Source organism: Chenopodium quinoa, unplaced genomic scaffold, assembly GCF_001683475.1.
Source record: "Chenopodium quinoa cultivar QQ74 unplaced genomic scaffold, ASM168347v1, whole genome shotgun sequence".
NCBI lineage: Eukaryota > Viridiplantae > Streptophyta > Magnoliopsida > Caryophyllales > Amaranthaceae > Chenopodium > Chenopodium quinoa.
The window spans coordinates 5,025,881-5,050,473 of record NW_018743199.1 but is presented as its reverse complement, the minus strand read 5'-3'; the positions used below and the strand labels follow the sequence as shown (position 1 = coordinate 5,050,473).

The 24,593-nt window shown below is 35.5% G+C and overlaps 2 protein-coding genes across 5 annotated transcripts; both read right to left on the bottom strand.

The window, feature by feature from the left end:
• Positions 1 to 5,872: 5,872 nt before the first annotated feature.
• LOC110733666 (DEAD-box ATP-dependent RNA helicase 21-like) lies at positions 5,873 to 9,710 on the bottom strand. Of its 2 annotated transcripts, XR_002513659.1 has the most exons (3): positions 9,497 to 9,710; positions 6,692 to 8,990; positions 5,873 to 6,442 (listed from the first exon to the last, which is right to left on the bottom strand). XR_002513659.1 is itself a non-coding variant. In XM_021913746.1 (2 exons), the coding sequence occupies exon 2, from the start codon at positions 8,930 to 8,932 to the stop codon at positions 6,785 to 6,787; it is 2,148 nt and encodes a 715-aa protein (XP_021769438.1). In that variant the 5' UTR covers positions 8,933 to 8,990; positions 9,497 to 9,710; the 3' UTR covers positions 6,625 to 6,784. The 2 variants fall into 2 exon arrangements, 1 of the variants encoding a protein (XP_021769438.1); XM_021913746.1 differs by lacking the exon at positions 5,873 to 6,442 and having other exon boundaries at positions 6,625 to 8,990.
• A 2,049-nt stretch (positions 9,711 to 11,759) lies between these two features.
• On the bottom strand, positions 11,760 to 20,529 carry LOC110733665 (ABC transporter F family member 4-like). Of its 3 annotated transcripts, none has more exons than XM_021913745.1 (15): positions 20,387 to 20,529; positions 19,959 to 20,099; positions 17,973 to 18,176; positions 17,694 to 17,875; positions 16,754 to 16,880; positions 16,443 to 16,640; positions 15,892 to 15,939; positions 14,906 to 15,793; positions 14,633 to 14,794; positions 13,812 to 13,876; positions 13,310 to 13,361; positions 13,137 to 13,223; positions 13,004 to 13,047; positions 12,650 to 12,724; positions 11,760 to 12,552 (listed from the first exon to the last, which is right to left on the bottom strand). In XM_021913745.1, the coding sequence occupies exons 2-15, from the start codon at positions 20,061 to 20,063 to the stop codon at positions 12,081 to 12,083; spliced, it is 2,709 nt and encodes a 902-aa protein (XP_021769437.1). In that variant the 5' UTR covers positions 20,064 to 20,099; positions 20,387 to 20,529; the 3' UTR covers positions 11,760 to 12,080. The 3 variants fall into 3 exon arrangements, with proteins under 3 accessions (XP_021769437.1, XP_021769436.1, XP_021769435.1); XM_021913744.1 differs by having other exon boundaries at positions 19,959 to 20,118; positions 20,387 to 20,517; XM_021913743.1 differs by lacking the exon at positions 20,387 to 20,529 and having other exon boundaries at positions 19,959 to 20,351.
• Positions 20,530 to 24,593: the final 4,064 nt, after the last annotated feature.

Here is a 24,593-nt window from a genome sequence, read left to right as displayed (position 1 = left end):
GAAAAAAGTCAAAAAATGACCCGAAATTGTATATTATAACCTTCAATTTTGTACATTTTTTCACTTTTTTAGACCCGGAAATAAAAATTGCCGACATGCTTCCCATGGACCCTAATATACCCAGGGAGTCCATTTGGGTGGGTAAAACCATCCAATATACCTTTGAACTGTCAATTTACCCGTTTACAACTTCCACCGATTTCATAAACTCGAGGCTACCACGGACATTTATGGCAATATTTAATGATCATATATGGTTCCAAACGACATTATATGACCCAGGGATATATCCCCTGGTTTCTCGAGACTTTTCAACACCGGGTCCCGAAACCTCATAAATTGGCCAAAAAACGTGTATTATAGCCTTCAATTTCGCCAATTTTTGACTTTTTTTGAACCGGAAACAAAAATTGCCGAGAAGCTACCTATAGACCCTAATATCCTCCGGGAGTCAAATTGGGTGGGTGAAACCATCCAATTTTCCTTTAAGCATCCAATTTACCAGTTTTCGTACACGCCACTTGTATTGGCTATAAGCTTCCACTAGGCCATTATGTAGCCGACTTATGATTGTATATGGGTCCAAACAACATCATATGACCTCGGATGTATCCCGTAAAATTCCGTGAATTTCTAACACCGGGTCCGGAGACCTACTAAATTGCTCCGATTTCGTACATCATTTTAAGAGTCGTGGATGATGCCCAGAACCATCTCATTCATCCTTAATCACCAAGTCTTAAGGCAACAATGGCATACCCTCAAACGACAAAACTGGTTGTTTGTATGCCTTGTCCTTGGGTGCACATGTCTTGTTCACATGCCACACTCCCCTTTGCACCATCCCACACACCCCCTTGCACCATCACTTGTCTCAATCCCCGCATCTGGGGTGGGGCGGCCGCCCGGGGCCCCAAGATGGGAAGCTAAACTTCGTTAAATGGGCTCCGTAATTGAAGAACTTAAGTCAAAGTGTCAAGCCCATTAAAATTTTCAACTCTTCACTGTAATCTAGTACTCCGTAATATTGGAAATAATAAATTATCATTTCCCAAAAAAATTACTCCAAAAATTTATATTACTCCCTTAATTCGCTTCAATTCCTTAATAACCACATCAAAAATTTCAATTTCCTAATTTAAAATCAAATACATCATGAAGAGAGAACAATTGGGAAAACTTTCCATCCAAAAGCTTTAAGGAATTCATCATACCTCTTGAAGGTTTAGTTTATTTGTTTCTACTTTAATTTTTAGGGGTTTATATGAAATATTGGCGTAGTTATCCATGTTTTTGATGTAATTGTTAGTAGAATTTTTTGTGTGACAGTTTTTGCCCAGAAAATTGATGGGTTTTGTGTTTGAAAGATAAACAATTTTTTATGTGCAGGTTGAATGGTTTAATGTTTATGCCCAGAATATTGTTGGGTTTTGATGTTAATAAACAATTGTATACAATATACAGTATGGTGAAAGCAGAGCAGATGGTGTTAGATAAAAAAAAAAGGTGATATTTTTTTTAAACTTAAAACTTAATAAAAAAAAATAACAAAAAAAAAGGATATTTAATTTTTTGAGAATTACTCGTATGATGTTAATAAGCATACCCTAAAATTCATTTTATCATTTATTTGCATACCCTTATAATTCAAAATTTTATATTAACATCACTCCTAAATTACGGCCCCAAATTGATAGTTCGCCCTTAGGCCACAAAAAATCTCAGATACGGGGCTGACTAGTTGTTTGTATGCCTTGTCCTTGGGTGCACATGTCTTGTGCACATGCCACATGCCCCCTTGCACCATCCCACACCCTAACACTTTGACTTTGTCACTTGTCTCAATCCATTACTTATCATTTTTTAGCATATAAGAAGCAATCTAACCTCATTTTCCAAAATATAGGTGTTTTTATGGAATAAGGTAAGGAGAGGGACGAATCGAAGCGACATAGGGCTGAATCTCTGTGGGTCGTGGCAAAAAAATCACGCTGCCACTTACAATAGCCCGTCGCATATTTAAGTCGTCTGCAAAGGATTCAACCTGCCGCTCTCAAGGCGGCTCTCAGGCCAATCCACCACGCGAGCTTAGCCAACGACACGTGTCCTTGGGGGCCGAAGCCCCTATTATCATACGGCAATCGGGCGGCGGGCGCATGCGCCGCTTCTTGCCCGGATTCTAACTTAGAGGTGTTCAGTCATAATCCAGCACACGGTAGCTTCGCGCCACTAGCTTTTCAACCTAGCGCGATGACCAATTGTGTGAATCAACGGTTCCTCTCGTACTTGGTTGAATTACCATTGCGACACTGTCATCAGTAGGATAAAACTAATCTGTCTCATGACGGTCTAAACCCAGCTAATGTTCCCTATTGGTGGGTGAACACTCCAACACTTGGTAAACCCAGCAACGTCACTATGAACGCTTGGCTGCCACAAGCCAGCTATCCCAGTGGTAACTTTTCTGACACCTCTGGCTTTAAATTCAAAAGGTCTAAAGGATCGTTAGGCCACGATTTCACGGTTCGTATTCGTACTGAAAATCATAATCAAACGAGCTTTTACCCTTCTATTCCACACGAGATTTCTGTTCTCATTAAGCTCATCTTAGGACACCTGCGTTATCTTTAAATAGATGTGCCGCCCCAGCCACACTCCTCCGCCCGGATCGGGCCGCAAAGCGGACCTTAGGTATAAAAGGAGGGACATTGGCCCGCTTTCGACTCACGAAGTAAGTAAAATAATGTTAAAAGTAGTGGTATTTCACTTGCGCCGAATCTCCCACTTATCCTACACCTCTCAAGTCATTTCACAAAGTCGGACTAAAGCCAAGCTCAAAAGGGTCTTCTTTCCCCGCTGATTCTTGGTTGTGGTTTCGCTAGATAGTAGACAGAGACAGTGGGAATCTCGTTAATTCATTCATGCGCGTCAATAATTAGACGACGAGGCATTTGGCTACCTTAAGAGAGTCATAGTTACTCCCGCCGTTTACCCGCGCTTGGTTGAATTTCTTCATTTTGACATTTAGAGCACTGGCAGAAATCACATTGCGTTAACATCCGCAGGGACCATCGCAATGCCTTGTTTTAATTAAACAGTCGGATTCCCCTTGTCCGTACTAGTTCTGATTTGGATGTTCGACTCCCGGGAAGGCCCCTGAAGAGACTGTTCCCAGTCCGTCCCCCGGCCGGCACGCGGTGATTCGCTCTCGCCACGGAAGCAGCTCGAGTAGTCCGCCGACAGCCGACAAATTCGTGACTGGGACACCCATGCCCAACCCTCAAAGCCAATCCTTTGCCCGAAGTTACGGATCCATTTTGCCGACTTCCCTTGCCATTGTTCCATCAACCAGAGGTTGTTCACCTTGGAGACCTGATGCGGTTATGAGTACGATCGGGAGTGGTCGGCACTCGGTACACACAATATAAGTTTATGATTGAACTATTAAGTTTTCATATTTTCTTACTAATAACCTACTAATACTCATATTTAACTTAAATAATTTGTATATAACATGTATATATTAATGTCATACAAAATTATAAAAATATATGTCTATAAAAAAATGTTTAGGTTATATACATAAATTGTTAGTTAATGAATTAATATTTGTGTTTTTGTGTTGTATATTCAATCAATTATTGATTGTAAGACTATAATGTGATTGTTTTTGGCACTACGCTTGGGAATATATATTGGCTGGTAAGATATAAGATTACTATTGTGTCTATAATTTTAGTGAAAACAACAACAGATAGGAATGCAAATGACATAAATAACAATAAAAAAAAATAATAATAATAAAAAAAATAAAAAATAAAAACATACATAAAATAAAAGAAATGCAAATGACATAAAATACTATTCGAATCATATTCTTTAGTTTTTTATGGAAAATTATTAATTTATTGTGAGCTAATAATAGCTTCTTACAGAGTATTAATTTGTGAACAGATACAAGTTTATCTGCTCAATAAATAAATTTTTGTTAATTTAGTGGTATTTCTGTAAAAATATTATAAAAGTATGGTCATTTATTCAGTACTTTTGTAATCCATCCAAATATTGTTTACAACTTGCACTTACACTTGATAAAACGATTATACCCCCTGAATTTGTTTATTAGGAGAATTAACTAGACACGGCTCTTTGATTTGTTTATGTAAATAAGTCTATTAATTACGGAGTACTTTTTTTTACAAGCTCATTATTAATAATTGTATTACCCTTTTTTTAAGGATATTTTCACGAGATTCATAATTTTAAATTGGCAAAGACACAGCATTGTCATTACATTAGCATAAGGATGTAAAGGCCTTGAATGTGATTCTAAGTGAGGCCCATAGGCCAGATTAAAGCCCATAAACAAAACAGAATAACATACAAGTACCATTCAATTTAAATTATATAACCATCAAAATATAGCAAATAGGCAATATAATTTCAGTACAAAATCATTTTATACTAAGTGTATGATAAGACCAATTATTTTGTTGCTCATTCGCGATAAATTTCATTTAATTACCCCTCTCTCATTTGGGGAGCTCCAAAATAACCTAAGAATGAGGTTGTACCATTTACAAAGTACAACCAGGTGTACAGCATAAATATATTCAATAGGCAAAGAGAAATGATCACCGCATTTAGAGCAAACTAAGCACAAATCCTCAACCTGTATCAGCTCCCACCATTCCGATGGCCAAGACAGTAAAGGCCTCAGACTCAGGTAAATACTCTATAACCATCCCAAGCAACCTTATATCACACATCAAGCATCAGATCTCTTTTCTGAAATACTTCTATATGCAATGTATACAGGTATACAATCCATTCTTGGGGCTAAGATATATATACTATCATGTCACTGGTCACCACAGTGCACATATACAAGTTTCAAATAAGAGTAGATCTGACTTGCTTAATTCATACGATCAAGTACGCTACCACAATATAAGAATTGGTTCCTCAGTTTGTCCTTGTGTATACGGATGACTCACTACCAAAAGGAACTACTTCAAAATTGAGCATCCACTCGAACAGGTCAATTACAGAAATACTCCAGAATCCTTTATCTCAATCATTCCCCATCTTAAACTACTTCTAAACATAGACTCATAGTGAAACCTTAAGCGCAAATCTATTGACTAAATGGTCTCTAGGCATCTAATTCACCATCAAAAACCACTATCAGATCAAGCATGTTAGTATAGATCAAGCTTGCGTACACTACATAGCCTCCCTCTCATTCCCGCAAAGAAGTGTTCTTGCAAGACATACTCCTACAAGTCTGCAACTCATTTAATCCAGCAATCTCATTGACATACTACGTATGTGGACCTCATAGTACTTTGAAGATACAGAGAACAGTATTCACTTCACTCAAAGAACTATACCATCCCACAGGTGGCTGCAGACTCTAGTACAAGTGCAAGTGCAATGAGTAATAGCAAAAAGTGATTTATACTTAGAAAAAGAATATTAATCAAATTCAAAACAACATAATGTCCTTGCCTGCTTAATTATAAGATGTGTGTTTTGTGTCTGCTCCAGCCTCTTGTGCCTGCTAAAACCAAAACAGAAGATGTTGAAACAGTAGACTAAAGTAGTCGCAAGCCATGAGCCATAATCTATTTCATTCCAAAACAACCGAGCAAAGAGCAGAGAACAAAAATGATTACGGCAAGCAGTGCTGAAACAGAAAATGTGAGTTGATAGAGCTAGACACAGATCAATCAAAAGCCAGAAGGTACTGCCACAACTAAAGGTTACAATACACTCTCAGCAGTTAAGGAAGCTGTGTGCACTCAAGTACTGTACAAGAACAGTACCAGATGTCAGGGTCCAGGGTGGTCTACCAGTGACCTGAAGCAATCATGTAATATTTTAGCAAAAACCACCCCTAAGGACATGCTTGGTTTGGGGGGAAATGAATAATGAATGAGAGGTGTAGGAGACAAAATAAAGACAATCAGGTGGTGGTGAATGGGATGAGGCAGTGATGGCGCGAGGAGGGAAGGATGGAGAGATTACTACCCCTCATTTTGGGAGTCTTTGAGTGGGGCTTTTGATTAAAAAAAATTACAAAAAAAAAAATTAAATAAATAAATAAATAAAACCTGTATTCAAGTATAATAGTAGCACAAAACCTCTCTCATTTGAATGGTTTCCATTGGTTCACAGTTAAGTTTGACATAAAAGTTATAACATTTACCCTCCCTCCATATAAGTTAAACAGTAGTCTAAACCTCTAAGCTTCCTTTATCTTGTCCAAAATCATAATAAAAGTAATCCTAAGCAAGAAAGGATAAGAAAACAAGTACAAATTACCTAATTCAGTACCGCATATTACCCGAGAAGCTGCCAACATAGATTTACAGACCCAACTTCCTTCACATCCGCAAAAGGAGACTCAGCAGGTTCACACTTCCAAAGGGTAAAAGGACTACATAAAGACCAATTGCAAATGCAATATCGAGAAACACAATTTCACATTAAGTTGCTTCAAACAGAAGGGGGTAAAAAAAAATTTAAGGGTACATCCATAACACCAGATTTGATAAAATTAACCTAAGATAGTCAAGTTACTCAACTACATAACATACTGTTACCAGGGGAGGAGGTGGATGATTGTTAATAAACTGATAGATTAGAAATAGAAACCAGACAAATTTGAAGAGTTGTAATTACTCACATGAAATTCCAATGCAGAATTCCATAGACATTTAAGTACATTCCAGAGAAACTTTATCAAAATTCAAAACAATGTCCTGAAGAGGCAGAATTATCAATGCACAAAAACAGTCTCATTGCGTCTTGGAGGTCTATCAGGAACTGATCCAGGTTTGAATTTTGCAGATTCATGTCTTGCAAGTTCAGGCGGAACAGGACTATTACTCTGAATGAGCATCTGCTTCAAATCATAGAAGACATCAGTATCATGCAAAGTCAAAAAGGTGGTCGCCACACCAGTTTTTCCTGCTCTCCCAGTTCGGCCAATACGATGGGTGTACATCTCAATATTCCCCGGCATATCATAGTTGATTACATGAGCAACATCAGGTATATCAATACCACGTCCAGCAACATCTGTGGCAACCATTACATTGTACCTCTTGGTCCTGAAACCTTCCAGACTGATTTCTCTTTGTTCCTGTGATTTTCCACCATGCAATGTTGTGACTCGATAACCTGATTTGTCCAAATTTTTGGAAAGCACATCAGCAGTCTTCTTGGTGTTAACAAACACTATAGCTGTCTTATCACCCAACTCATCAAGGTGTTTTTGCAGCTTGTAAGTTTTTTCTGATTCCTTTGTCATGATCACATGTTGTGTGATGAGGTCAGTAGTTTTTCCAGCCGTACCAATAGTCACCACCACAGGATTCCTCAAGTACTTCCTGGCAAGCCGCTCTACAGCAGGTGGCATAGTGGCACTAAACATATAGGTTGTCCGGTAAATCTTTTTTGCATCAAGCTCCTCTTCTTCATTCTCAGGCTTCATATTACTTGAAGGCATTGCATCCAACACACCAACAACCTGAGGCTCAAAACCCATATCTATCATTCGATCAGCTTCATCAAGAACAACATAATTGCACTGGTTCAGAACAACATAACGCCTTTCCAGACAATCCAAGAGACGTCCAGGGGTTGCAATAACAATTTCACACCCTTGTCTAATTTTGAATCCCTGCTCCTCAATGGATTGTCCACCAACAATGGAGACAACCTTAATCCCCAGATAGTGGGCAAACTTAACAGTCTCCTCTTCAATCTGTTGAGCTAATTCACGAGTAGGGGCCATAACAACAGCATAAGGACCCTCAGCTTCATTCTCTTCAGTAATTGGTGGCAGCCTAGTTATATAAGCCAACATAGGGAGAACAAAAGCAGCAGTCTTACCCGAACCAGTCTCCGCAACACCAATGACATCTCGCTGTTGAAGTCCTAAAGGAATAGCTGCCATCTGGATAGGGGATGGAGTCTTATAGCCAGCTCGGTCCACAGCTTTCAACAGCTCTGAAGTCAGTTTACTCTCTACCCAATTCCTCATTGGTTTAGGAATCTTAGACCCCTTGTAAGATATATTGAAGTCCTCCCTGAAAATTCTCCAGTCCCTTTCAGTCATTTCTTCAAGCCTCTTGTCAGACCAGTGGCGGTCTACCCTCATATCATGATCCTCATACACTTCAGCAGCTTGCTCCCGGCGACGTTGAGCAGCAGCCTCCTCAGGTGCCTCTTCAGTGCCATCCTTTTTGCGAATTTCCTCACGCAACTCAACTTCATTTTTAACAGCTAGCTTCTTCTGCTCCCTACGATCTATTCCCGCTCGGAACCCTCTACCAAACAGCAGCTGAGCCTCATGAGGGTTTTGATAGAGAGCATTCATGTCGCGAGAGGTGTCCTCAGTGTTCTCCCAATCAAAGGAAAAGCGAAATTTCTCACTAGGCTTGATCACACGCTTCTTAGGTTTCTTGGAACCTAGATACTGCTCTTTGATAAGCTCCAGTTCCTTTTCCCTCTCCCTTTCCGTCAACTTCTCCAGCCTAGCACGATCCCTAGTTTTGCTCTCCTCTTCGCGTTCCTTGTCACGATTCCTTCTTTCAATTTCACGATCTCTCTCCCGATCACGGTCCCTTTCTCTTTCTCTCACACGGTCACGGTAACGGTCATGATCGCGGTCACGATCACGGTCATGGTCGCGGGAAGAGCGGTGGTGAGAAGAATCAGAGGGTCTGTTATCAACAGATCGACTCTGAAGCAACTCCTCAGCACGACGTCTCTGTTCAGCAACTTCTTCTTGGCGTTTTTGTAAAGCTAACTGCTCTCTCTGGTCTTTAGTCAAGAAAACCGGCTTCGCATTACTAGAGCTGGTATTCGCCACAGCAGCTGAGGCAACCACACTGGCAACTTCCTCCAAAGGCCTCTTCATTGTATCAAATATACGTCGTCTACTCTCAATCGATAAACAAACAAACAACACCTTTCACCTGATTATAATCAATCAACGCAATATGATTAAGGTTCAATCCTAACATTAAAAGGTCTGATTTCACAGTTCAATCCTAATATTAAAAGGTTCTGCAACAAAATTTCATTCAATTTTCAAATAAGGCTCATAACTTTAGGGATTTTTCTATTCAATTATCAAATAAGGCTAATAACTCTAGGGATTTTTTATTCAATTATCAAACAAGGCTCATAACTTAAGGAATTTTTGATTCAATTATCAAATAACGCTCATAACTTTAGGGATTTTTTATTAAATTATCAAATAAGGCTCATAACTTTAGGGATTTTTTATTCAATTATCAATTAGGCTCATAATTTTCTTTTCTAAGAACATAATCGCTGGTTATGATCTTTCATAACTTAGTAATTAAAGCCAATAATCGAACCCTAAACTTCATACACTCACAATCAAATTAAATTAGATCAAAGATAAACCCTAATTGTAAAATTTATATGATGCTTACAAAAGAAAACAACAACTTACCACTGTTTCAATGGATGATACAAGTATTAGAAGGCGCCTCGCTTCAATGGAGAACGTCAAGTGCGCTTCAATGGAGAACTGAGAAAATAGGGCTACGTTCTTTCGTGTTTTTTTTTTTTTTTTTTTTTTTTTAATTAGTGCAATTCAGAATTCAATGGGTAAAACAGTTAGTGCAATTCAATGGGTTGGAGTCTTGGAGACCCATTCAAACCCTGACCCTTTCGAGTTATAAATGGGTCCGTTTAATATATAAATAAGACAGTTCTTACAAAGTCATTCAATTATAGATCCTTTAAAAACCCTGACCCTTTCGAGTTAAAAATGAGCGTAATGAAATTATACCGGTTTGGAATTAGAAATAACTCTATTAGTATCGATTTTCCTTTTACCCTTTAATTTCTCAAATACCATTTTCACACACCATTTGACAAGAAATAACCCGACTTAGAAATAATAGGTTTGGGTTGAGTTTTCCAACCCGATTTATTAAATGGGCTGACAAGAATCCGACTTGAAAACAAAATGGGTTATGTCAAGGTTGAAAATTAAAACTCGAAAATGACTTGTGCAACCTACTACTACTTCGTATTAATGACTTGTGCAATCTATTAGTATCCAAATTTCAACCTTAACTTGTGCAATCTATTAGTATTAAATAAGATGAGTTAGATCAAACCCAATTAAATATTTCGGACCAAGGGCAACCTTAAAACAAAAACCACAAATTTGGATAATACACATTAGTACAAATCTAATAAATGTATTTAATTGCCATACATCTGAGGTTAAACTTTAAATTTAAACAATTAAATTTAATTAGACCCGATCATAAAATATAAATTCAAATTTGATCAAAATTAAGATAAAGGTTTGTTCACATTTATTGAATTGAGCTGAACTGAATTGATTGGAGCTAAACTGAATTGAACTGAACTGAAATGAATATTTTATGATGGAGGAAAATTAAGAGTTGAACTGAACTAAAATGAACTAATTGAAGCTGAACTGAACTGAAATTAAGTAAATGTGAACAGACCCTAAATCCCAATGCATACTGCCACACTGTCCAATTTTACACTATAAACAAGTACATTACGCTTTGTGAGATACGAAAGCATTTAATTATTTTAATTATTATGCAACACTAACTTATTTGCAGGATTCATAGCTTCTAATATGTACTTCCTCCGTTCTTTATTACTTGACTCGTTTTGACTTTTACACTATTCATCACCCCTCTTTTGACCGTCTTTTGTGAATAATATGTAAGGAAAAATATATTCATGTATGATCTTTTAGGATTCGTCTCAATAAGTACTATCATAATATATAACTTTTATATTTTTTACTTATGGAGAATTTAAGTTATTGATCGTTAAAGTTTTGCATTGACAAGCGTGATAAAAGAAACAGGTCAAGTAAAAAAGAACAGAGAAAGTAGTAATTATTTTGCTCTTTTCTTGTAGTAGCTTTAGGAAACGTAACCTAAAATGGCCAGGAATCAAGATCAAAAGCAGACAAGTCACCACTTTAGGCCCTGTTCTTTTGAGCTTCTGGACAAGGCAGTGCAGAGCACGACAGATCAGATTAGATTTCAGCAGTGCAGAGCAGAGCAGCTCTAAAGAACAGTGCCTTAGAGTAGAGAGGGGGGTAAGAGAATACCCCTACTCCCAAGCATTTAATAGTTAGTGGCGCTCGAACTCATGACCTCAAAGTCCCAAAGAGTCACAGTTAGCAGGGCTCGAACTCATGACCTCAAAGTCCCAAAGAGTCACCGCTTTAGAGTGGAGAGGGGGTAAGGAATCCCCCCACTCCCAAGCATTTAATAGTTAGCGGGGCTCGAACTCATGACCTCAAAGTCCCACCCCACCAACGGTATAAGCAGATAGAAATTGTAGTTTAGGAATTTCTTACTACACTTAACATAATTTGAACATTATAAAAATTGTCACAAGATTTATCAGTTCAAAGGCTTAACAAGTTAACATAACTTGAACAAAATAAAAGTAGTCACAAGATTTATCAGTTCAAAGGCAGTTGATTGGGTCCAAATCGGGTTACTGGAAGAAATCAACTCACAATAACAATAACACTAACACCAAAACCAATTCCATTGGTACCATTGCCCAACAGAGCAGGAGCCAGATACCACATACCTGTCCCTCTACCATCAGTCATCACTACAAAAAGACACTACTCGTCTAAGTCAAAGAACAGAACCACTACGCATACAAATAAAAATCTACAAAATATAAGCAAGACGTTAAAACCACATGTCATGCAAATATGTAAGTTGGATAAATAGGATGCAGTTTAACATAGCAAGAATCTACATCTATATTAATATCTAAAAAAACTAATCTCCCAAAGTCTACTACTCTTCCCTCAACAACCAAAATCAAATTCTACACAGGAACCCTTATCCTAAAATGCAACTATGAAACTATTGTAATACCAGAGAGTAGCCACGAATTACCTAACACAAATGTTGTGTGTGGCTAACTATGAACAGCAGTGATCAGAGCACAAAAGAAATCTAACAGTTGAACTGTCGACATGAGAATGACATATGACAAGTTTGGACTTAGCCTTTTGCGCCTCTTTTTCTCTTCTTTGCACTCTTCGATTTTGATGTATTCTGAGACTTCCCCTTCAAAGTTTCAGGCACTTTTGGTGTTTCCGGTGAAGACTCCATATCCTCCTCCTCATACTCTGCTTGAGGAGCTGCTTTTACTTTACTGCTGCTGTTATTGGATTTGCTACCACTCTTTGGCGATTTACCCTTGGACTTTGTGGCACCCTTAGGAGTTTCTTGCTGTGGCTTAGTACTTCCTTTAGATGCATCCACATCATTAGCTTTGGACTTCCCAACTGCTTTAGGGGTCTTGTCCTTGCTGCCAGATTTTGAATCTTTGTTTTTACCACCTTTATCCTCCTCAGATTTAGCAATACTCTTCAAAGTTTCATCGTTCGCTTTGCCATCTGCCTTACTATCATCCTTGAGCTTAGTCCGGGGCTTGGTTGTAGTTTTGGATTTGCTGGTTGAAGCTCCAGACCTGGAAGATACAAACAAAATATCTTACGCTGAGTTTAAATAAAACAAAGTACAAAAAAAGGGGAATACATCAACAATAAGTAAAATGCACACTGTACTTTTTAGCTGAAGATTCAGTCTTTCCTCGTTTAGCAGCTGGGGCAGGACTTGTCTTAGATTTTTTAGCTTTTGGCCTACAAACCAGCAAATTATGAGTGATGAGAGAACCATAAAGTTGACAGAATAAATTCATAGAACTCTCCTATAAAAAAAGCCAGTTTAACACCACATTTATCCAGTGATAATTTAAAAAACGATGATAAACTTTGGATTAAAGCAATAAGTTATCACAAGATTAAATCAAAATACAATTTTTTAAAAACTAGTGAGTATGATGAATGAGTCAACTTAATGTGCATAAAGGCAAGGCTCTCTTGCACTAACAAAGCCCAATGTTCAGCAAGAAGACATACGTTTCAGCAGCTTCATCAGGGCTTTCACCATCGCTTGAATCCCCCTGTGATCAAAATGAACCAGTACAAATTAGCAACTGTAAAAACATCTATTTATTAAAACCTATAAACCAAGAAAATTCAAAGACCAAACCTGATCAGGCTTGGAGTCATCATTAATCAACTTCCACTTTTCCTTCTCAAGCTTTAAAACTTCAACATCACCATCACTATATAATACCTACATAAATATGAAGCAAACTACTTAGTAAAAAAAGCGAAAGCCTAAAATACAGAATCAACACTGGGGATTAGACTTCCCATCACCTTATGCTTTCCGGAAGCGGGCTCAAAGTGCTCGATAACCCCTTTATAATACCTGCAAAAAACACTCCCCCAAACGAAAGGAAATTACAGTATGTACTAATAGATATATTTAGGAATCATTTCATGGTAAGGCAGCGACTCAGTCATGCATGAGCCAATGCCAGCTATAAAGATACTGCATTGCCAAAGCTTGACTGGGAAAAAACAAAACATAAGTACTGCTACAACTATGCAACCATAGATGCATTGTGTCAAGATAAAAGTGCAAAGCACATGTTTGAACATAAAGACAGTAACATCAGAGATGAGATAAGGTAAGAATTCAGATACTCAGAGTACAAAAGTGATAATACAAATAGCTTACAGCAATACAATGATAACTAACATTCAAATTCTCTCACATCTAGAACAGATGATGCAAATTTGATATGCAAAGTTCCACAAAATTGACAAATTTGACAAAATGCGAAGTTACTCAGTAGAAAATAAGCAAACATCTTACTTCTTGTCATCCGGCCACCAAACCTGGACCTTCAAACCAACCAATTCCTTACCATATTTTGCAGCCTGAAATTTACATCAAAATGATCTGATGAGAATTCAAATCCAAAATAAAAACCTCTACATGAGTAATAAACCCTCATCACCAAACAATTTTCTGAGAAAAGTTTGCCTTAAAAGAAATCCAAGATTGTAGAGAGATGATAACAATTCATATGAACTAATCAACATTTCAACAGATATACAAATCGTTGACAACAGTCCAACATTATTGAGTATGCTTATCAAACAACGTTAGCTTATACAGTACCCCAACTACAAAAGCAGAACTCCAAATAATATATGGAATAAACCGTCCCATCCTACCAACTTGAAAGCAGCAATCTAAAACGCACATCATGGTCAAAACTGCCTCGTCCAAAATTTTTGACATGCTTTATCGAATTCAAAAAAAGGGGGGACATACGAGAAATAGATTTGGATCAAAAATATAAATCCTGACAATAACACAAAAAGGTGTTAAGACAGTCATATTGTTTCAAATGTATAGTGTTCTCAAACACTGGTACACTTTCTAAGATAATGATAATGCATTATAAATACCAATAATGCAATTTCACAGCACCTGTAGGTCAAATTAAAACATTGGTCGGAATTCAATTCCTTATACCAATATAAAGTAGCTTTTTAGACGATTTCAGCACCAAAAACTATGGAATTCAGCTCAGCAATCCATGATAAAAGATATTAAGCATTATCGGCAGACTCAATGCAAGCATTATCTAATGATCAAGGCCTGAATAACTGAATAGACACACAAACCTTCTTTTCAAAGGGTACTTTCTTTTCACTGGATACTTTCTTTTCAGCAGATACTTTCTTTTTGCTGGTACGCTTCCTCTTGGAATTTGACTCAGATGCTTTCTCTACATCACTCTCATCTTTAGTGGTTTTTGCAGTAGACTTGGCTGAACCAACAGGCTTCTGAATAAATCATTAAATATTTTTGAGTCAAATAAAGCTTGTGCAATGGCATAACTTAACTAATTAATAAGAATTCATCACAGGATAAACACAATGGATCCCAACAAGTACCTTCTCATCCTTGGACGGAGTTTTTGTAAGCTCCTTCACAGGAGTTGCTTTTCCTTGACCTCTCTTTTTCTTATTATCACGCAGATTACCAACAACTTCGTCCTTCTTGACCAGCTGTTTTGCTGGTTTGGCTTCCACATTACTTGTTTTCCCATCTTCCTTTGGATCATCAGAACTCAGTTCACTGTCTTCCTTATCAGTTACTGAAGGCACCTTTTTCCCTATCTGCTTCGGCAATTTGGACTCTGAAGCACTAACTCCTTCAGATGATTTCTTAACATCACTTTCCTCCTCCTTCATTTCAACATCACCAGCTGGCTCACTTTGCACCATTTCATCTTTCTTCTTCCCTGGTTCATCCTTTTTCGGATTTTCATCAGCAACGCTTCCAGTTGGAGAGGAAGAAGGGGCATCAACAAGCTCGTCTGATGCTTTTGGTGAGGGGACTGGGTGGTCTGGCTCCTTTTCATTTTCAGCTAGCTTCGCAGAATCAGCTCCAATAGCCGAGCTCTGCGCATTGTCTTCACCCTTTTCATCTTCTTGTTGAGGCACAGGCGTCTCTACTCCCTCCTTTTCATCCATAACAGCTGGCTCTGAAGAGCTCTTCAAAGAGTTCCCCTTCTTCCCTTTACGCTTGTTAACTTTTACTGGCTTAGTTCGTGACTTTGTGGGTTCTTCAGCATTTGAATAGTCTACCTTAACCTTGCTTTGTTCTGCATCTACATCACGAGCCATGTTATTCACCTCCTTGGAATCATCATTTCCAGCAGAAGTATCTTCAACCTCTTTCTGTATTGTACCATTGCTCACCACAGCCTTTGGAGACCCAACAGTACCAGGACCAATTTCTTCTGAAGGAGGCGCATCATCCAGAGTTTCCAAAGCAACCTGAGAATAGAATAAACAGCCAACTTTAAGACATAACTCCAGAGAAATGAAGATTCAAGATCTTTCAGATGGCACAAGGAGTAGAGGAGTACACATACTTCAACTGCCTTTTCTGAAGGTGTATTGGTCAGGTCATCCTCATCAGCCTGATTACAGAAAATTATATACACCAATATAAAAATACAGGGGATTATAGATATTCAAAGCATCAATTAGATTCTACCAAGAATTCCAAGCTGCTTGATGCCTAAATGCTGCAGATACCAGTAAAATTGTTTTTAAAACATAGACAAAGGAAAGACTGACATCAAAGTCAAGACACTTAGGTACTCAACTATCATGATTAATAAAAGACAAATTAGTGAAAATCTTGCCTTTCAACGTCTGTTAACATGACAATACTAAATGAACTTGATGGTCTCAGCCCCTTTCAACCTAAATTTTTTATAGAGAAAGGAATTAAACAAAATTTTGATTAAAAAAAAAAATTAACATTTTTTCCCATGTGATATCATCCAAATTCTAGCTCAGTTCTTCAATACATATGAGTGCACACTAGAAGCATAAGAGTTCATCGCCAGGTAACAATTTTAGCTTTGCAGAAATACAGGAAAAGATATCATTCACCATTCAAGAAAGAATATAATACCACATTTTTCTTTGCAGCATCTGCCTCACTAGGCTCAACAGCCTCAGTTCTTGCTTGGAAAACCTTTGCCACAACCTTACTATAATCATCTAGGGTGGTACCACGAGACTTCATAGCTGGTAATAGATAAGGTTTAAGCTTGCTAGCACACTTATCAGCCACTTTCTCCCCAAGCTGGCAAGCAACAGGCAGAACTTCCTGAACAGTAAAATAAATAAAATAAAATGGAATAAAAAAAACCCCAACAGGATCACAAAACTCATTCGGGGTGATCAGAATCATAACTTGCGCAAAGTTCAAAGGCAACCGACCTTGTTCTCTGTTTTCAAAACGTCTAGGATAGATGAACAAAGATCTATGGATATATCCTCACTTTCTTCCAATACAAGGGTCATGATTGTCTCCATTGACGAAAACACATTTTCAGGATGCTCACTCCTGCAAGTGCCCAAAGATAAACCTCTATTATGTAAGATCAATCAAATTTTATCAAAACAGAATGTCCCAAAAGAGAGATGAGCAGATGGTCCAATATATCTATATACGAGCCAAATTTTCTCAAGATTGTTCAGCTAAAAATATGAAGCAGAGTCCATTAACAAAATTCTGGAAAGATGCACTGTAGAAACTGATATTCCTAAAATATACAACAACCTTTGGTGGGAGCATAAAGAAAAATGAAAGAGCAATAGCCAAAGAAAGGCACGCAATCCACAAAGAATTTAAAAGAAAAGGCAACAGCCAACAGGTAATATCTAGATGAGAGAGAGTGGAACAGAAATAATGAGTTCAAAGATATTTCACAACATATGGACCACAATAATGAACACTCCATTCCATTCATCAGAACTATCTCACAATTATGGCAAAAAAACAATAAAACTTAACAGTTCATAACCAAGACTTTCCTCCTTAGCAAACACGCAATACTACGGTGAGGACTGAAGAGAACATACGAAAAAACCTCTTCTGTATTGTGTTTTACTGATTCACTTCATGGAGGCTAGTAAGGATAGAAAAGTAATCCAACTTCATTTTAGACAGATATTGCAAAGATCCAAGCATTGCAAGGCTAAAAGATAATCAGGAAAGAGAGATACACGAATGTCAAAACCAAAGGTCCTGTAAACAAACCAGGCAAACAAGGCAATAGAATCTAATGAAAAGCGACAGCCTAACTAAGAATCCATCACAAAGTAGGTTTCTTAGCATCAATTCATCTAAAATTAATATTAATTAGCTTTCTGTTACCTAATAGTTCTAAAGAAATGATGGAACATTTCTGCAATTAAGGCATCACATTCCAGATCCAGCATTACTACACATGATCTGACTTTTGCAACTGTTTCCAGGATGGATGTCCTCTTGCCATACGATGGGCTAGATTGGTCATCCAACTTCTCAAACGATGATACAATTAATTGAAACACCTCCTGTAAAGAATAGTGTACATCAGCATAGGGACTGAATATATATATATATATATATATATATAGGAATCCTCATAATAGAGTAATTGATCACACTAACCTTCATTTGGTCATCCTCATAAGGTGCATCAGGAGCTGTGATCCTTGTTATCTCACTAATACATGAAGCAACAGCAACATTCACGTCAATGTCTTTATGTCTCAATAGCTCATTGGCAATCAATGCTTTCATCGACGGAGAAAGTGCTTTCTTCATTGACTCAGATGGTGACTGCTCCACTCTGGTGAGTAAATTTTCAACCCGCTACAAGCAAGAGAAATGAGGATAAATATAACCTGATAACCCTATATTGTGAAATTACCCAGAGAGGTATTGCTATCATAGCTTAAGTTTCAATTTATACTCAAAAAATCTAGCAAATAACAAAATAAAGTGCATCCCACATACTATAAAGCTACAAAAGATTCCCCCCCCCCCCAACCATACACACAAATTTATACCAGTACACCAAGCACCAAGACAGGAAAAAATATCAATGAAGGACTATTCACGTAACTATAATTAAGTTACCTTGGACTCAAGTAGTAGAGTCGAATACAAGTATGGATCTTTGTATCAGATATAGCAATTCTAAAAATTGGGGACATGCGGACTCTATTGGAATTGGACACAAGTAAAGGATACAAATTGTGTATATACATAATACTTTATTACATTCTCACATTTCTTAATAACTTTAAAATTGTTAGAACTTCAACATATAGTCTTAACTCTTAAGTATACATATTTATATTACAGGCTTACAGCAAAATCTCTTTAAAAGAATGCAAAAGAAAGTTTTTCTTAACATATACATAATTAACTACATATATATTTATATACATTAGTAAATTTCCTACTTAATTCTTGCATAACTTTACAGAAGCGGTCACAAGCACAGTAAAATATCATGTTTTATAAACTATTTAATTAATTGCAAAATCTTTTAGGTTAATTCGGATAAAACAACAGATGTAGTGAAAATACGTTGGATCAAATTTTTAAAAATACAGAAGGGAAGACATAATTTCAGTCACATGTTACTTAACAGGGCTTAAAACCCAAAATCTGTTGTAGAACAGCTATTCCGCGATGGAATGGCAGAGTTATATTTCCATGGCTTCATCACCCTTTGCTTTGATATCCTAAGCACAGTAAAATATCATGTTTTATAATGTATTTAATTAACTACAAAATCTTTTAGGTTAATTGAGATAAAACAACGGATGTAGTGAAAAAAACGTTCTCACATAGCGGGATCAATTATTTAACAACACAACAGGATCAATTATTTAACAGCACATAAGGAAAGATGTTATTCCAGTCACAGTGTTACGTAACAGGGTTCAAAACCCAAAATCCCAAAATCTGTTACAGAACGGTTCCATGACTTCATTACCCTTTGCTTTGATATCCTGCAAACCACCCCCCCCCCCCAAAAAAAAAAAATAAAAAAAAAATTTACTAACAAGCATCTTTTTTTATGAAAAATACCAAGTATAGTTTTTACTGCCCGTAAAACAAAATGTAGCAATGTTTCAATATAACACGCCAAATTCATTGTCTTTAAAATGGAGATAGATATATTCAATTATGAGGGAAACAAAAGATTGCCTTTCCTTATTAGAGGATTGGCGTGTTTGTCAACAGCCTGTACAAAAATCGTATTAAAATCAAGCCCAACCCCAGAAATTCGACCTGGGCTTATTTCCTTGATATCCTTCCTAAAACGGACCCACAATCAACTCTAGCCACCATGATATCAGAGAGCCATAATTAATTAAATCTAGCAAATAATCAAAAGAGGGGGGAAATTGGAAAAGGCATCAATGTCACAAAATAATTGAAAATTTATTTAATTTGATTCTCAAAATAAAAAGGTTAAACTTATATACATGCAACTGTTTAAGAAAATAAATTCAACAGATACATCCAATCAACACTTGAATTAAATATGAAAATCAAGCAAAATTCAAAATTCAGGGAAAAAAAACCCTAAAATCTGGAAATACTGAAATAAAAAATAAAATAAAATTTGAGACTTACGTCAAGCGAAGAGAGCAACTCAGCGACGGAAGGAGGAGGAGAGAGAAGCTGGTTACCAGCTTCAGTGAGCTGCTTCTCGAGCAGCTCGTCATCTGACAACGCCATTGTTAAACACCTCTAGATCTCTCAATTCCTCGACTTCTGCAACAGCATCGAAACCCTAAAACCTCCAGAAAAATGGATCACCACCATATATAACAATTTAACACCAAAAAAAAAAGAATTGAATCTTAAAAAAAAATTAAAAAAAATCAAAATTTCATCGTCAAAGAGAGAAGCGTTAGAGCGCGAAAAGGGACGAAAGTTAAATTTTTACAATTTTTGATGAAATTATTTTAGGAGAGAGAAAAACTAGGGTTTAGTTTTCGATTTTAATTTTAGGGAAAATGGGAGAGAGAGAAAAAAAAAAGAGGAGAGAGAAAACAAACCTGAATTTGTGCGTAATAGAAATTTATGAGAACCTCGATTTCTTCTTTAATTTTTTTGGCGAGTTTTTCGTAAGATGGATTTATTTATGACGATGGGTTTTAGAGAGAGAAATGTAAATATTTCGTCACTAATATTTCATTTTCATAGTGAAAATAGTATTTATAATAATCCGGATATTACTGAGGGTGTGATGTTATGGATTATAGTTTGAGGAGTTTTGGAGTCCGCTTGTTTGGGATTGGGGGATGTTTTGGGCTATAGAGTATTTTTCTTCTTGTTTTTGACCCAATTTAAGCTCAAATGAAATAATGCATGCCTTTTTATGCTTTGAACAAAGTTGTGTTTTTACTAATGGTAATGAGTGTGCTTAATTTGTCTCTTTCGGAATTTATGGTGTTCTTCTCAACAAGTGTATTTAGAGTTTTGGTAACAGTTTGGCTGGTGTCTGAAATTTACTGGTAAAATTGGATTGGTCAGTTAATAAGGTAATTTGTCACTTTTGGAATTTACGATGTTCCACCAATGAGTGTTTTCAGAGTTTCAGTAATAGTTTGGCCATTGTCTGTGATTTTACTGGTAAAATTGGATTCGTTTGCTGATAAGAAACATGATAGATTTAGATACGTTAATCATGGTTGTTAATGTAACTTGAATTTGCTTCAAATCTTGCTTGTTGTACCGATCTTTTCTGGATTTTGTATACTTATGTATTTGAAGCCGTTATGGAGAAAGGTATGGTGTCATGGAACAACTAAGTTGCTAGATAGGTCGTTATAATAGAAATCAACACTCATTAGTGAGCAAAATACTTCTTTGTAGTTGTTATTAATTGTTATTTATATCGTTAGTTAAGAGTGACACGTGAGCCAAGAAAAAAACAATGAATTAGTTAAACCTTATTATTAGTCATGTTGATACAAGTGTCGCAAATACTTCCACATTTTTTTACTTTTAAAAAGTTTAAGATAACTCTTATAAAAAGTGTTTGGACAATTATACCAACTAAATGTTTTTTTTTTTTTTTACTTATTTGCTTCTTTTTTGAACTTTTAAGAATAATGTTAAAACATTTATACCCCTAACAAATTTTATTTTTATAATTTGTCTCGTTAATGCTACCAACAACTAAAGTTGTGACATAAGGCTAAACAGAAAACTCTCGGAACATGACTAGCCATTGTGCGCGCATAATGCGCATTAGCTGCCCTATTAAACATCAAAATACTAAATAGGAAAAGTTGTCAAAAATCACATTTTAACTTATTGTCATAAAATATCTTCTGTCGGTTTTCAATATTGACTTCCTATTTAAGACATTGACCGCCCATGTGCATGGCGTGTGTCTACTAAAAACACTCATTTTGTAGTAGATAAATAGTTTCATGGACATGCAGCTATAATAAAATCAATAGCAATCGGCATGATATAGGCAAAAATCAATTTTCTTCAAAAACCTCCAACCATTGAAAAAGTATAGTAGTTTTATTTGGGAGATGCTAGGAGTATATGTGGTATAGTCAGCAAAAAGTGAATCAATTGCTTAAATAATTTGAAAATATTTGATTTTTTTAAAAATGTGTCGTGAATTTAATATGAATGCATTAACTAAACAAGCACCAACATGATCTTTCTTAAGTTGCCTTAATTAGCTTATGTACCATCGAAAAAACTTATTCAATTTAATAAATAGCTAAAAACCAAACAAGAGGATTAAATGGGAAAAAAATCAACATGAGTAAAAAATAAAAGTTCAGTAATAACCCAGATCAACAATTTATAAATGTTTAATACAATTATATAAATTAGACAAAGAGGCTACCCACACACTTGTCTATCATACGATGTACTCCGTATTTTGTATATATAAGCTAATCCACATTGACTTGGTGTTCCACACATAAAATTCTTTTACTTTCTAAATAATTTTATTTTAATGTTTTAATATAATATTAATGTTTTCACAAATTTCGAGTCTAAATATATTTAAAAACGGGAAATAAAATAACAAATGAATTTAAATTAATATATGATTTTGGGTACAATCTCTGTATAGCAGTTTATAATAAAATAAACTAAGTCCTATGATTTTGTTCCGCAGCTTGACGATGACACGTGTGCGACACCTGTAGGGTGACGTTTGATGACGTCGACTTGAGTTTGATTGCAGGGTGACGTTGGTGATGTTAACTTGTATTCAAGGGTTTTGTTTGAATACACCGAACGAGGGCTTATAAGCTTAATCCCGTTCAAATGTGTTTGAGTGTAGACAAGTCGGCATGAGTTTGATGTGCTTGTTGACTTATTTTAGAGAGAGTTCTGTTTGAGTTTTATGAGCTCTTGGGAATAATGATTTTCGAATCCCTTGAACTGATGGATGAATATGTATTTATAGGAGATGAGAACCCCTTGAGTGGACTTAGTAGGCTTGGGCTTGACGCCCTGACCCGTTTTATGACTCAGAAGTCTTTTAACTTGGTCCATTTGATTTTTTTTGTATAACCCGAATTGTATTTGATTCATTCGGATTATTTATCTGGGTGGGCCAAAAATAATTAAAATGGATCATTAATATGATTTAACCCAAATAAATTAATATAATTTAATGTACGACTCATAAAGAACACCTTTAATATACTTCGCTCGGTTTTTGTCAAAAAAAAAAAATTAATGTACGACACTCATTAAATTTACGTGTCTACAATTAAATTAATGTGTCTTCTATTGTTTTTAAATTTAAAATTAAAAGGTTACAACACATGCATTAATAACATACAGATATAGTAATCAAGCTAAAGTCTATAAATAGTAAGTAAAATCAATGTTATAAGCATAATACCAAGTAATATCTCAATAATGTGATTACAATAAACATAATACCAAGTAATATCTCAATAATGTGATCACGATCTTATCTTTCCATTCACATTAATGGTAATACCAATTATGTAATATTTGTTTATTATTGGATTTGAACATACTTTAACAATAAGTCTTATACAAATAAGACAGACTTTTATTAATTCTATTAAAAGACGATCAATATAAGGGCTGCTTTAATTAACATTTTATAATTCAACTTTAACCTATTTAAGGCTATTGTTTAATTTGTAATGAGTTTGACTATTTTTTAATATGTATATTCTAATAGATACATGTTATAAAGGCTAAAATGATTAATTTAATACACTATGAGTGTTTTTTAAGATAAAAATTTATGTTAAAAAAATGATGACTTTTTACAGTATATAAGAATAACTTTAAACATTGTAGGGTGACTTTGACCTATCTTACAACAAGTTATTGACTGAAAGTCGAGCTTATTCAAAAATTTGTCATAATTTAAACCTTATAAAATGATTATTACATCTTAATTAATGATATTTTCTTCATATAGTAATCATGCATTCATAATTTCAAATCTCGATAAAGTAAAATCTTTTCTTTTTTTACAAATTTAAAATCTTTTTTGTGTGAATATGATATTATATTATAATTTGTGATTATGTCTTAGCAATTTTGATTTATTTACCTTTTTATTTTTTAATTTGACAAGGTTGAAAGATTTATTAACTTGTTTTGAAAATAACGTAGCTAATAATATATCTTAGCAATATTTTTTCTCACATGTTAATCATAAAGACATAGGCCCAATTCACTTCACCTTATTTTTGCCAAACTGAAATTATTTTAACGTAATTGTAATTACTTTTGCTGAACTTTAATTATTTTTACTGACTAAAATTATTTTTGCTGCATGAACTGAAACTATTTTTACAGTTTTTTTTTTACTATATATCTTCTTTAAAGTTACTGAATTGAACTTATTTTACTGAATTGAAATTATATTTACTGAAATGAAAGTACTTTTACTTATTATTATGTTTTAAGGTGAAGTGAACAGGACCATAGTGTATATATATAAACAAATTTTTTTTTTTTTTTTTTTTGAAACAATATAAACAGAAGCTTAGGGATTCATAAAGTGAGTTTTTATTTAACCAAATATCTATAAAGTGAGTTGGCAAGAATAAAAATTTCTAGTAAAATTTGATAATCATGATATATATTTTATATTTTTTTTCTATCATTCCTTTATTTACTACCATTTTTTTGTAATCAAATTTTATACAATATATCCCACCTAAACTCATTAACCACAAATCCTCAAATCCTAACCCCTTATATATTTCGCACACCAAAATAAAT

What these genes read in the sequence shown, in the direction of transcription:
- LOC110733665 (XM_021913745.1), bottom strand. Translation starts at nt 20,063, where the DNA reads ATGGCGTTGTCAGATGACGAGCTGCTCGAGAAGCAGCTCACTGAAGCT. An exon ending in AGTTGCTCTCTTCGCTTGAC is followed by an intron (nt 18,177 to 19,958) that starts GTAAGTCTCAAA and finishes TCTTGCTTGTAG; the next exon opens with CGGGTTGAAAATTTACTCAC. An exon ending in ATGCTGCAAAGAAAAATGTG is followed by an intron (nt 15,940 to 16,442) that starts GTATTATATTCT and finishes TTCTGTAATCAG; the next exon opens with GCTGATGAGGATGACCTGAC.
- LOC110733666 (XM_021913746.1), bottom strand. Translation starts at nt 8,932, where the DNA reads ATGAAGAGGCCTTTGGAGGAAGTTGCCAGTGTGGTTGCCTCAGCTGCT.